Source organism: Mirounga angustirostris, unplaced genomic scaffold, assembly GCF_029215605.1.
Source record: "Mirounga angustirostris isolate CCGP_5_RB_7025 unplaced genomic scaffold, mMirAng1.0.hap1 SCAF_1, whole genome shotgun sequence".
Lineage (NCBI taxonomy): Eukaryota > Metazoa > Chordata > Mammalia > Carnivora > Phocidae > Mirounga > Mirounga angustirostris.
In genome coordinates this window covers 210,525,372-210,540,029 of record NW_026991709.1, presented here as the reverse complement: position 1 = coordinate 210,540,029, position 14,658 = coordinate 210,525,372, and the positions used below count along the sequence as shown (strand labels likewise).

Sequence of the window (14,658 nt, the reverse complement as noted above, 5' to 3'; positions counted from 1 at the left end):
ACCTCACATGCTGAACAGAAGCATTACCATAAAAAAAATTACCTTCCTCTTATGAAACCCTTTCACCCACAATACAAGTAATTTAAACAGAAAAATAATTAATTTAACCTATACAGGGGAGCTCTAAACAAGAACATTTTAAGATTTGTTTAAAATAACTTATTTACTGCACACCTGTAATTCTAAATTACACCACCAAAAAAATACACTGAAAGGGCTGAGCCAGGGCATTCGTAGCAGTATGCCAGGGGAATATGAGAACCAGTTTGGAAGTATCCAAATAAACCACCAGGCTGGCCCCACACTTAATACAGTGCAAAATAGTAAATTGAGGTGAACTGCTTCTACATCCAGAAACGTCATGGCTGCTGCTGCTACCAGCTTTAAGGCTTCCAAAACTGAATTACTGAATGGTAAAGCAGTAAAAATGTCACCGACTTTATCCATCATGTCCCAAAACTGGTTCACACACTCCTAAAAATAAAAAAATAATTTGGCCTGCAATCTCTTACAAAATTCTAACAATTGCGTTTTCAAAGCCACATTCCTGGTTCTTGGAACTACTATACCTTATTATCAATGGAAGTATCAATTCAGCGGTTCAACCAAATCACGAGAACACAAATTTGGGGGTTATTCCAAAAACTAATTCGAATGAGACCCAACTGTACTGTACAGAAATTCTAAGCTTGTATGGAAGCAGCAGTCCCAAAAACCAAGAACACTGCATCTGGGATGCCACGTGACACGCCCTTCAGACAAAAAGAAGAAACTTCACTCTTGCCCTAGGAGCATTGGCAGGAATGATTTGGCTGATCAAGGCAGGAAAACAAATCTCACACCGAACGTTTTTCCATCCATGTTATCTGGAGAACTACTACATGGGAGCAGCCTACATGAATGTACCGAGAAGTTCACGGTGCCTAGTGCTTCTGGCATGTCATGGTCAAATTAAGTGATGGGACGATGATGGCAGTGGGCCAGTCGTAATTTCAAAACCCAATGCTGGGAGCACCAGTACACATACCAAAATGGCCTACCCAAGTGGCATCTCTGCCACTGAAATGTTTATCATTTGACAATTCAAGCTTGAATCTCTTTTCATTATGAATGCTCCAGAAAACCAATACCTTTCAGTCCTTCAAAGAGACTCCATTTAAGGGTAATTTGATTCTAGGTTTCCCTTGGGGGAGACCTCAAGGCATCAGACACATTGTTCTCTATCAGTAGTTTTGTCTAAACCAGGGCTGAGCAATCTCTTTAGCCCTGAGTGCCACCAGCAGGGCCAAGAATCAGAAAAGAAAGGAAGACAAAAGCACAGAACAAGAATGTGGAAAGAAAGAGGATACATATGGTGTGCACAGGGGGGTGAGGCAGAGGACCATGGGGACAACCAACCTCCTAGGACCTCCTGGTGGCAGCAGAGCTTCAGTTGCTTCCCCTGCCCTAGGCCAGAATCTGGACACTGGGCGCCACTGAAGGGCGCCTGAAAGCACAGCATTATGTAGCAGATGCCTTATTGTGAGCTCTCCGATTGCCAATCTAATCCCGGTTTCTTCCCAGGGGGAAAAAAGCCTAACAGTTTAAATAACCAAGCTAAAGTTTTAGAATTTAGAATCTGAGCAGCACAAGTTCCAACTACCAAATTTTGATCCCAGGAAGACATCCACAAAATTTAAACAAACTACCTTCCCTCCAGAATTAAAAAGCTTGAAAAATTTTTTTTAAAGAAAAGGAAAAACCTCTCCCACCTAGTATGAAGAAATCAAAAAATTTCCTCAACACAAAGAGGCTCCCCTCAAGCTTAATCAAAGCCCTATTAACCATATTAAGCCAGTAAAATCATTTGTAGGCCAAAAGACCATATAAACCACCCTGTTTGACACACAGGTGCATGACCACACAAAAAAGTAGGGTGGGTAAAGCGGCTTAACTCTCAAGCCTGGACAGAATACATGCTCTACCCAGATCAACTTCCACTGACAAAAAAATAACCAAGGAATTAGCCACAGAAAAGATGACACATCAACCTTCTTACCCTACTCGACCACCAGTACCATTACCTTTTTCTTTAACCAGGTCTTTAAGTGACTGCCATTTCACATCAAAAGGTATGTTTGTAATGAAGGCTCTGTATCTTTTAGTTGGATTGGCATATGGCTCAAAGCGATTGCCTCCTCTTTTTATGTTTTTCTCCTTCCTCTTCTCATTCTGAGTAGGTCGCTCTCCTTCACTGAATTCGAAGGGAAAAAAAGGGTCCATATGTTAGCACAATATGAAAGACAGTATTTGATTTGCCAGGTTTACAATTCCACACAGTTACATCTAACACAAGACTAATACTGACTTTGATCTGACACATTCAAACTTAAGTGCTCGTAGAACAGAAAGGTACAGTAGTGCCCTCCTTAAACCCACCTATCAAGAAGCCATTCCCAAGAAACTGTGCTCTCCTATGCCTTCATACATTCCTAGGAGCTTTAACAGAGATGGGAGCAAGAGGCCAAACTCCCTGCCTAAGGTGCTTCAATTTCGCCAGAAACAGGAAAAGAGAAGATTTGCAAGACTTCATGGAACAGAAATGAGCTGGTGCACGTAGGCCCAATTAACTTTAACTTCATAAAGAAAACTATCTTTTTGTTGTGCGGGAAAAAAAATTTTTTTAAGTAGGAATATAAAATGGTGCAGCCACTATAGAAAATTTTGGTAGTCATTCAAAAAGTTAAAACACGTAATTACCATATGACCCAACAATTCCACTCCTGGGTACAGATCCAAAAGAAGTGAAAGGAAGGAGCAGATACTTGTACACCAAATAGCAGCATTATTCATAATAACCAAGAGGTAGAACAACCCAAGTGTCCACCAACAGAAAATGTGGTATAGCCATACAATGGAATATTATTCAGCCATAAAAGGCATGAAATGCTGATAGATGCTGCAACACAGATGAAGTCTGAAAACATCATGCTAAGCAAAATAAGCCAGGCATAGAGACAGAAGAGAGGTTACCAGAAGCTGGGGGGAGGTGGCAATGGGGAGTTATTGTTTCATGGATGCGAGTTTCTGTTTGGGATGATAAAGTTCTGAAAATGGATAGTGGTATAATGCACAACATAGCACTTAATGCCACTAAACTATACACTTAAAATGGTTAAAATGACAAATTTTACATATATTTCACAATTTAAAAAAAAATTTTTTTTTTTAAACCGGAAAAAAGCCATTTTCTATACAACCCTAGGAAAACCGAAGTCTGAGCAACCCAGGTAGGTAAAAGACAATATAGGAAAAGATCCCACCTTCAGCAAAGGGTGAAGGCTTTTCCTATAATATTCTTTACCTTTGTGTGTCAGGCATCTCCACACTGTAACACTTCATTTCTAAACTCTACAGATACAAATTCGGCTTAGATTAGGACATGACATAAGTTTCAGAAGAAAAGCAAACTTCCAAAAGCACAGAACCAGACATCAGGCTGGAAGCCTTGGCCACAGCAAAGAGAAACAGACCGGTGTGTGCCAGGACGCCATGCATTGGCCAAGTGAAACTACTCCATGAGCTGCCCACTCATATATCAAATATCAGCCCCCTGTGACCACAGGCAGACACCTGAGAGAGGTGACCATGAACAACTGGGATCCGGCAGACAGAAGTTCTTCTACTTCCTGTACTGTGTCCCGCACTTTCTGCTTACCGAGCCCTATGCTTCCCACCAGTGAAAATCCAGCAACTCCCAAACCACACGGTCTAGCAGAGACTTTGTGATCCATGACAAAAATGGAAAAAACAAAAAGCCAAGATTATGGTATTAATGATTTATAAACCTACATTTAATTAAAGGGCTGATATTTATTCTAGGATAGGTCTTCCTTCTGTGGAAGATGTAAGGTTCAAATACCAGATGACAGCTACAGGACTTTGTTCTTGTAACATATTTACTTGGAATTAAAAAATAATTTTTTTAAGCAAGCTGTACACCTAATGTGGGGCTTTACCCCACGACCCTGAGATCAAGAGTCACATGCTCTACCAACTGAGTCAGCCAGCCACTCCACTTGGAAAATTTTAGCAACTTTTTGAAGCCCCAAAGTTGTTTCTTTTTTTTCCCTGCTGGTCCCTCCTATCCAAACACAAGGTGCCGAGTGGTAACCCAGTGAAGGTATCCTCCTCGGCAAAAGTAAGAAAAGCAGTTTCCTCCATGATTTCACATATACCAACAGGCAATAAATAGACTTCCTTCACAGAGGCTAGCAGATATGGAGGAGTATAGCCACTCTAATCTGCAAAATTCCTAGAATTCTACTGTCTACCCCAAGTTAATAACAGATGCTCCAGAAGCTGGCTGCACACCACAAGCAGATCTCAAAGGAAACCCTCAACCATCACAGAGGCCACCTGTCTACTCCATATGAAAGTCCCACACCAGTCTGCCGAACAGCGTATTTGCCAACGTGTCTCTTGCTCCTGGCAGTTAAGAAGGCAAATGTTAGTAAAACTTCATAAAATGTAGGGCACCATTCATGGACCTCCAGACAGGGTCTGCGGAAAGAAACGTATTTTAATATAAATGGTTTCTTTTGAAACCCACACTCTATAATTTACATTAAAAAACATTATTCTGACACAAGGTCCATGACACAGTAATAGTTCCAGTCTGTGTTTTCACAGACCTGCTTAGCTCATCTTATTAGTTACAAGATATATAAATAACTAATTACAGTCAAAGCAGGTAACAAGTGTCCAGCCCATATTCTGCAGATGATTATGGCTAAGAATAGGCTAGCTACCCAGTCGAACCACAGAAGCTACCGGGTATTTGGTTTGGGGTTAATCCACATCACATGGCTCACCATCAAGAAAGCAGCTCATATGGATTATGTCCAAGATGTGAGCACAACACTCTACCCAAATCCTTCTCTGGCTAATCATTTCCACTCTGAGAAGTTTCATCCTAAGTGAATAGACTTAGAACGATCTCGTCACTTTAAAAATTGACATTTTCATAAATCCAATGATCACCAGCAACCCTTTTTTTATTTTTTTAAGTAATCTCTATGCCCAACGTGGGGCTTGAACTCACAACCCTGAGATCAAGAATCACATGCTCTACCGACTGAGCCAGCCAGGGCCCCCTTCTAAAATTTTATTTTTTCTTAAATAATCTCTACACCATCAACGCCTCTTAAAAGAATTGTAGACCACCCTCAAAGAAATCTCACTCAAGGTACATATTCAGGTATAGCTAATGTGAGAGTTTTAAGAGTGGTATCCTGAAAAGTTCATTTTTAAAATGTCCAATCCCATTTTTTCACTTATCTTCAGGATAAAATTAAGGGAGTAGTCTTCTCTAGCCCTAAGATATTTGTAAACACTTACTTTCAAAAACTTTTTAGAAGTACGTTTTTATAAATGGATTGTATTTTGACAACACTGACAAAACTGCTTAATCCCAAATACCCCAAATTTATAGACGTTAAAAATGTTAAACACACATCTACCATATGACCCAATCGTCCACAGCCAATACTTTTCCAAGAGAAAGTAAAGCATATATCCATATAAAAATCTGTACCTAAGTGTTCACAGCAACACTATTTGTAATGTCCCAAAACCGGAAATTTATCTAACAGGTAAATGAAAAACCAAACTGTAGTAGATCCATAAATTGAAATAGTACTCAGCAACAAAAAGTAATGAACTACATGCAACAAGAAACACTCGAAGAAACCAAAGAGTTACAATACAGTATGATTCCATCATACAAAATTTTATATTTGAGAAAATCTAATCTGGCAAACTAATCCATAGCAGGGTTTCTCAACCTCAGCACTAGTGACATTCTGGGACAAAAGCTCTGTTATGTGGGGCTTCCACATGCATCCCTGACCTCTCCCCAAAAGATCTCAGCAGCAACCCAATCCCTCAGTCTTGAATGTAAAAATCAAAAATATCTTCAAGACACTTCCAAATGTCCCCTGGACAGAAATGTTGCCTGGGGGTGGAGAAAGGGAGGACTTAGAAGATTACAGAGGTGAGAAAAAAATTGCTGGGGGTCATGGACGTATTTGTTACCTTGACTCAGTGAGGGATTCATAATACTGACACTTATGCTGCGTATTTCTAATATGTGCAGCTTACTGTGCCAATAATGCAATATAATTAAGTTCCTACTTACGTTTGTTAAATTTCAAATCTAACTCCCATAACTTACTAGTAACTCCAACATGAAGTATCAAATATGGAATCTTTCAAAGAAATGGAAACCACAATAAGAGACCTACTTAGGCCAGCTAAATGTCTTACTAATATTCTCCTTGCTGGGGCGCCTGGGTGGCTCAGTTGTTAAGCGTCTGCCTTCGGCTCAGGTCATGATCCCAGGGTCCTGGGATCGAGCCCCACATCGGGCTCCCTGCTCTGCGGGAAGCCTGCTTCTCCCTCTCCCGCTCCCCCTGCTTGTGTTCCCTCTCTCACTGTGTCTCTCTCTGTCAAATAAATAAATAAAATCTTTAAAAAAAAAAAAATATTCTCCTTGCTAACTGGCTCTCAATTCCCAGGTAGTGCTGAGGTTGCCAATGAACACTGTCTATTCTGGCACCCAATCAACCACCTTACGGTCTAAATAGACCCAATATAAATAAAAATTTTTTCTAACATTCTATCAACCTACTTCACGATACATCAAAAAACAAGCCTAAAATATCTCTAAGTACCTTCTGAGTCATGAAAATGAAGTATGTCTAATATGGCTTGGGAACTGTTTCACTCACTGTATTCTTTGAGAATTACATTTTTCACGTCACTGCTCCACCAAATGAGAATTATACTGTACCTAAACACCACAACTAGAAGACAGAGCCTGCTCCACAAAAAACTGCTCCATTTGCCGAATCCCTACCCTCTCTTACGCTTCACAGCATTCAAGACCCTCATTACTTTCAGTTTTTCAGAGTGTAGTTTGAAATGGCAACTCCAACACCCTGAAATCCTGATCACGTCTCTGAGGGAGAAGACTCCTCCTCCCCCCACAAGCCCCTTGAGAATCATCCCTTATGTCAGGGCCTGAGCTCCTCTAATATATTTAGTGCACAGAGCACTACTCATAGCACTACTCTAGCTCCAGATCCACCTGTCAACTATCCTCGCAACTCAAGCTCTCTACCTCTGTTTCTTTACCAGCAAAACCAGCATAACCTGTATCCAGAGTAGGCCACAGGGATGCTGTGAGAATCAACAAACAACCTAACAAAAAGCAGCTTGGTAAATGTCCAGTACAATATCCAAAGGAGCAGCACTACAGGTGACTAAGCACCACACATCTAGGTCTGAACCACAACGCCAGGGTCTTTGCTAGGCCTCAGCTCCTTCCTTTGTAAAAGGAGATTACCATCCACACTTACAGGTTTAAAGAAGATTTGGCACACAATAACTGTCGCACTGATATATTTCTGTACCAATAATTTTCTTGAGAGGGACTGATTCACTCCTAGCCTTCTACCGTTACATAGTGATTAAAACAAGCCCACCAGGGTGGTGGCTGAGGATGCCTAGGCACTGTACTCATTACAGACTACCCAAAGAGTGATTCAGCTTTCAACTCCATGACTGTAAAACATGATCATGGGAGAGTCCATCTGAGAACCCCAAAAAGAAACAACCTATTCTTTGCAGACTAGTATCTCTTTGCCTAGCCATGAATAAAACCAAAGAGCAAAGTGAAAGTCAAGAGCTGGCAGCATGCACTCAAATAATCCAGAACCCCCTCTAAAGTTGAGCTCACAATCTAATGTGCCTCAAAACATCCTTTTTATCAAGTATACAGTCACTTTTTAAAGTACAGCAAAAACTCAAATCATTGCAAACCAGAGAATGTGGTTTAAATAAAACACTTTCAATGACTGTGTTTAGAGAGGTTACCAGGGTAGTACTGTGGAAGCAAATAGGGCCTTGGAGTCTAGATGGTCATCCCTAGTCTCTGGGTCAATTTCCTTAACTGGAGTTTCCTCAATTGCTTAAAAAATTTTTTTTCTCAGTTCTAAAAAGAGTTATCACTATTTTACCTCCCTGCCAATCTATACTAAGTATAATTTTTTATTTTTAAATAATCTCCATCTCTCAATTTTCTGATTCAGCCACAAGATTTAGAAAAGGAATAGGTTAAGTCACTGATTTTAAATATATGGTACAACCTTTACTTAAGGGGGGGGGGGACGGACACACACCTAAACCCTTATATAGTCCTCTAAAATAAACACTTCTTCCCTGACTAAATATACTCTTAACTCTGAATCTTGATCGCCTTTAGATGGAAGATTTTGCATCAAAATAAAACAAATCCTCCTCCCACACCCAGAAGAAAAGGAACTGAAAAATAAGCTTTCCTATCTGGGGTCCTCAATCAAGCTTGCTTGCTCATTGCCTTTTTGGTTTACAGCACACTCCACTCCTGGTACAGACAGGTCAGAAGAATGAAGTTTCACTCAATTCCCATCCTTCAAAGGCTTTCAAGATAAAAATCTAGATTCCTTAGCCTGGAATTCATTGCCCCACCAGCTGGCCCCCAGTGTTTTAGCAGTAAGTGCCACAGCAGCTTCAATTTTTTACAAATATGCAAAGCATACACCCAAATCCCTAGTCTTTGGACACTCTCCTCTCAGCCTCTCCCCAATCATCATCTTTCCCTCTCCAACCAAAGCTACATCTCCCTGCCCCCAGCAGGTTAGGTTGGAGGGAGGGTGGCCCCTGCAAGTTCCCCACCAGGTAACTCCTTTTACTTCTAACACAGCCTAATTACCCTACTACAGAAATGTAAAGTGCTTCCTCCTCTGGGCAAGGGCTTTATTCTAAAGAGCTCTGTTTCAAGAGCTTCCTCATACGAAAGAAAAGAAAAGAAAAAAGGAATGAAGGAAAGAAAAGAAAAAAATTTCCACAGGCCCTACAAAATAGATCTTTTGCTATCTCCCCAAAATATCCACGATTAAGCAGTCCTAGACTCTGGGTTTATTCCAACAAGGGCTGTTTTATCTCTAAAACCTTCAGGTTCTTCCTAACAGTCCACATGTTAAATAAATCAGTCACAAAATTACTACTTAAAATGAACAGTGGAAAATGGGAAATTTGAAAAATGTACCCCAGCTGCTATAATCTATAACCAAACTTCTCACCTAACAGTTCTAGCAGCATTTCATCCTGTGATAAATGCTTCAAAATAAAAAAAAAGAAAAAAGGAAATGTGTCTTAAACGCCCCCAAATATGGCCCTTAGAAATCCTACGAGGCTCCCCAAAAGATGATGAAAAAAGTCCAAATGAGCACATCTCTTTCCAGTTTTCAATAGCAAAGTGTTGGGAATACTTCCAGGATGCCTTTCTGTTGATTTCTCAGGACCAGTAACCATGGTATTTTGTTCCTCCCCACCTAAGGAGAGAAAGTTTAACAAAGCCAGTATTTATTGAATGCTCATTCACATAAAGCCAATTTAACTGCACTCATTTTCAATCTCCACAAACTCTAGTTATGCATATTAAAAAATTTGTGGGAAGGCAAATTCGTAAGAGACAGAAACCTGTAACAGAGGTAACCAGCAGCTGAGGAATGTGGCTTAAGAGTAAATTCCTGTGTAATCGCTCCAGTTTGGGAAGGTGATAAAGTTCTGGACGTGAACATAGGATGTAGTAGCACAACACTGTGAATGCGCTTAATGTCACTGAATCGCACACTCAAAAATGGTTAAAACTGTAAAATCGTAGGTTATGTAGGTTACCACAATTTTTAAAAAATTTGTAGGAAATCAAATGTGCGCCCAGAAGTCCCCTCTCCTCCCAGCTGTTGGTTGTAGACACAACGTCTCCCCGCGTCTTTTTCAAGTGACTGCTATCAGAATGGCTGGGTTTCATGGGGACACAAGATGATGCGTTAAAGCTTTAAACTTGAAAAACCAAGAACCCCAAGACAGAGCCCCAGGCTGGACTAGAATAGGTGACGAAGTTCGCAAGTCGGCGAGCCCGCCTAAGGAAGGAAAAATCTTCCCCTGGAACACGGAAGAGGAGCTTTCTCCCCCCACCACCCGCCCTCTTTGTTTGCTTGTTTCTAAGGGTGAACACTGAGCAGCAGATCCGAACTCTCTACGGTTACGTACTGCGCACCTGGGAGGAGCGAGGGACGCCGCGAGGGACTCGAGCCGGGGCCAGAGCGCAGGGCTAGCGGCGGTTCCGACCGAGGCACTCCCCGCGAGGCGGGGGAAGGGGAAAAGGAAGAGGAGGCGCCCCGAGCGGGCCTCGCGGTCCCCGCCGAAACCTACCCGCCTGCCTCGGCTGCCGTTTACCGGGGCTCACCGCGCGCGAACCTCTGCGCGCGCACTCTCTCCCCTCCCCCCACTTTACGGATCGCGAAACTGAGACCCCGGGCGGTAGGGGAGGGGGGTTGTGAAACCACTCAACCGAAGGTCACCCGGCAGGCTGGCGGGCGGCGGACTCGACGACTCCCCGGCTCCCGGGCCCGCGCCATCATCCCCGTGCGCAAGGGCCCGGCCTCAGGCCTCGGCGTCGGGCCCGGCCTGCCGGCGGGGCGGAGGTCCGCGGCCTGGGAGGAGGCGGCGATCCTTGAGGCGCTCGAGGGGCCACCCGGCTTCACTCCTCACGGCTTCGGCCGCCCCCACCCTCGGCAGGACCGGCGGGGAAGGCCCAGGCCGAGGCCGCGCCGGTGGGAGGCCGCCAACAGACCTAACGGAGCCGCAGGCGGCCGCCGCGAAGGTGCCCGACCCGGGACAAGGAGCCGTGGAATACTCACCCCTTCGGGCCCGGAGCCCCGTTGCCGCTTGGCACGCCGGGCGCGCCGCTCTCCTCCTCCATTTTGGTCTCCGTCGTCGCCACCTCGGCCGCCGCTTCGACCCCTGCCGCCATTTTCTCCGCGTCTGGGCTTTGTGTGAGGGAGCGGGATGCGAGCCGCTGCGCCTGCGCGCTCACGTGACTCGGCGCGACCAGTAACGCCTGCGCGCGCCGCGGCCCGCTCCCGCCTCGTCCCCTCCCGCCACGGGCCACGCCCCTGCTCGGGGCCACGCCCCCGTCGCGCGCAAGCGCGGACCCGCAGCTGTTATTCATTCATTACCGCAACCAATTTGCGTTAGGCACCTACTGGATTCTCCACCCACTCTCGAAGTCGGGGAGGGGACGCACCTCCCCACCTCCCTACACGGACCTACTCACTCCCAGCTTCCTGTACTCAGAGCCGGCGCAGAGAGGCTGCGAAAGTTTTGTTTACTAGGATATAAAGGAATTAGCTAGACAAGGAAGGCAGGACACTGGCCGGGCTCGACAGGGCTGCTGTACAAAATGCTGTCTCCCTAAGCAAGTATCATCCTGCACCAAGAATACCTGGGCTCCGTCTGGCCTGTCTCCCCACCAGTTTGGGAGCTCCTGAGTGCAGAGCTCATGGCCCAAGTTCCTCTCACTGAACCCATTAACCAACAACCGAAACATGAAGCTGGGGACTTAGTATGTGCTCACGGATGTTTCTTGAGTGAATGAACAAGCAATAATCCCAACAGGATAGAAGAAATGAGTCACAGGCCAAGAGAGCCCATTAACCTTAACGGGGGCTCCTTTCTGTCTGCCCCTGGATCCCTTTGTCCTGAAGAACTGGCTCTGTCCAGAAACAGGTTTTCAAGGGCTGTTACAGGTTGCGTCCTGGGACAACCAGGTTGACCTTGGGAAGAAGCCAGAGCCCAGGAAAGCCTTCAGAGGCCTCCAGCTCCCTTTCCCCACAGCACCCCCCTCCCCAGTGTCTCTGGAACTTTGAAAGGCTTCACTGAATCTTGGAGAAGTTCCCATCCAACCACTGAACTCCCTCTAGGTTTACAAAGGGAAAGTTTTCTTTACCCCCTCTCCCACAGAATGGCTGCATATCATCAGGCTCTGGGGGAATATCTCATCTGCCACACTGTCCTAGCTGCTTAATTCAGCCTGGCGATTCTGACCCAGGCTGAGAATTCCAGGCCCAGAGAAGAAATCCAGTAGCCCAGCCTGACACGGGGGCTAGGCCCCCATTCCCACATACTCCCCAAACTCCTCTGTCTCATAGAATTTCCTTCTATCAACCATTTCCAAGGCCCTCCTCCTCCCACAACCCCTCCCCTGTCCACACCAGCTCTTCTCCTGGGGCTGCACTGGTATCTAAGCTTACTTTCCTCTCCCTTAGACCTCTCCTAGACTGGAGGGATCCCTGGGGCAGAAGGAGCCTCACCAAACCTCTGAATCCCCTTGCTCAGCAAGGCTCAGAGATGATGGAAGAGGCCACAACAGTCTGTCAGAATGAGGGAAAAGAGTCCAAATGCAAAGCAGTGGAGACATGAAGCCACCTGTCTCTCCACTCCCTTCCCCTGCAGTGAGTGTGACTGGAAATCAGGAACAAGCCAGGCCCTGGTTGAGGAGACAAACTTCCAGGCTAGGTTCCTATGGGCTGGTTGACTTAACCCAACACTGCCCACATTCCTGGGTTTTGCCATCTCCTGAACTCTGATTTTCTTCATACTCTCCTTTGACACACATTTTTTTTTCCTTTAAAGAAATAGGTTTTTAGGGGTGCCTGGGTGGCTCAGTTGGTTAAGCAACTGCCTTCGGCTCAGGTCATGATCCTGGAGTCCCAGGATCGAGTCCCGCATCGGGCTCCCTGCTCAGCGAGGAGCCTGCTTCTCCCTCTGACCCTCCCCCCTCTCATGTACTCTCTCTCATTCTCACTCTCTCAAATAAATAAATAGATCTTTAAAAAAAAAAAAAAAAAGAAATAGGTTTTTAAATTTTGCCTTACATAACACTACATATCAAAAACTTGCTGTAAATAGTTTCTTGTAAAAAATGAGGGTGATGCCATTCAGTTGTGTACACAGCCAACAGCTCTGAACCCAAGACTTGCTCTCTCTTTTGCTAGGGTAAAGGGTCATTAAAGACTGCCTAGCACCAACCTACAATTTTCTCCTCACTGTAATTGAAAGTGTCAGAAGAGGGGCACCTGTGTGGCTCAGTCGGTTAAGTGGTTAAGTGTCCAGCCCTTGGTTTTGGCTCAGGTCATGATCTCAGGGTCCTGGGATCCAGCCCTGCATCAGGGCTCCCCACTCAGAGGGGAGTCTGCAGGAGGATTCCCTCATTCTGCTTCTCCCCAGCTTGCATGCACATGCATTCTTTCTCAAATAAATAAATCTTTAAAAAATAAAAGTGTTGGGGGCGCCTGGGTGGCTCAGTGGTAAAGCGTCCGCCTTCGGCTCAGGTCATGATCCTGGGATGCTGGGATCAAACCCCACATCGGGCTCCCTGCTCAGCGGGAAGCCTGCTTCTCCCTCTCCCACTCCCCCTGCTTGTGTTCCCTCTCTCGCTGTATCTCTCTCTGTCAAATAAATAGATAAAATCTTTAAAAATAAATAAATAAAATAAAAGTGTTAGAAGAGATATGCAAAGGAAAAAGCTTTCTCTTTTCATGATCCTGGGGCCTCTGCACTCTCTCCAGGGACAGCATATTCCAAAGTTGGCCTGGAGAGGTGGGTGCCAGGCCTGTATAGCGTAAAAAGCCACAAGCATGAGAAGGGCCCTGAGTGCCAGCTGAGCTAGGGCACTGGGTATGATCCTGTTCTGCAGACGCCTGCTCATCTCTTCAGCTGCCTCTCTCCTGCCCCTCTGCCCCTGAATCTCAGGGTTCCAAGCATGGCTCAGCTGCCCTGCTGCTCCTCCCACAGGCCACGTAGTTTCCAGCCTCCAGGCCTTTGCCCTTTGCTCTCCGCGCCCCCCCCCCCCCCGCCCCCGGCCCTGCTGTGGCCGGGCTGGCTTCCCCCATGTTCTTCATCTAGGGCAGAAAGGGTTTTTCTCCCTCTCTGGGTGAGCCACACAGCAGACGCGCATTCATGCGGTAAACAAGAGAACATGGCAGACACTGTGCTAGACCCATCCAGGATGTGAAATCTTGGGTGAGTAACCTCAGTGCTCTGAGCCTCTGTTTGCTCATCTGCAAATGGGATTCATAAGAGAACCCTGGAACCCACCTTTTGGATCTGCTCTGAGTAATAAATGTGGCTCAATGCAGGAAACCCTCAAATGTACAAAGCTCAGAAAGAGCTCAAGAAGTAGATGCTGTTACTAGCATGACCATATTCTGCTTCGTTTCCTGAGTCCTCCCGGAAGGGGACACAGAACGCTCCACACTGGAGCCATGTGGACCAGGGGGTCAACCCTATCTCTGCCTCCTGGAGCCGTGGGGCTTCAGACAAAGGCTTTCCTGCTCTGAGCCTCAATCTTCTCTGTAAATTGGAGGTAACAGCCATTCCTGCCACTGAGGATGGGCAGAAGGAGGGCACCTGCGAAGGCTCAGAATCAGGGAACCCTCGCTAAGTATAGTGACTAGGAGTATAAAGGGCCCAGCATGATACCTGGCCCACTCTAGATGCAAAGTAAATGGAAACTGTTCTTCTTACGTGTATTTACTTTAAATCATTTATTATATAACCCTGCTACCTGCTCTTCACTCAAAAACCCAGGCTTTGCTTCTTCCAGGCTTCTACAACAGATCCCTCAAAACCAGCTGAGGGGCTGGTTTTGTTTTTTTAACCTGACTCCCTTCAGGTCTCAGGTGCCTCCCTTTGAGGCCTCGGTTCAGAAATGTAACTGACAAGTCCGTT

General features: G+C 45.4%; 1 protein-coding gene across 2 annotated transcripts in view; it reads right to left on the bottom strand.

Annotated features, from left to right (window-relative positions):
• The window catches only part of HNRNPM (heterogeneous nuclear ribonucleoprotein M), a 54,543-nt gene extending 43,597 nt beyond the window's left edge, over window positions 1–10,946 (bottom strand). For both annotated transcript variants that reach the window (XM_045863166.3, XM_045863171.3), the window contains exons 1-2: window positions 10,788–10,946; window positions 2,064–2,233 (exon numbers count right to left, since the gene is read on the bottom strand). In XM_045863166.3, coding sequence (XP_045719122.1) covers window positions 2,064–2,233; window positions 10,788–10,900 — 283 coding nt within the window. In that variant the 5' untranslated portion in view covers window positions 10,901–10,946. The remainder of the gene's footprint in view (window positions 1–2,063; window positions 2,234–10,787) is intronic.
• Window positions 10,947–14,658: the final 3,712 nt, after the last annotated feature.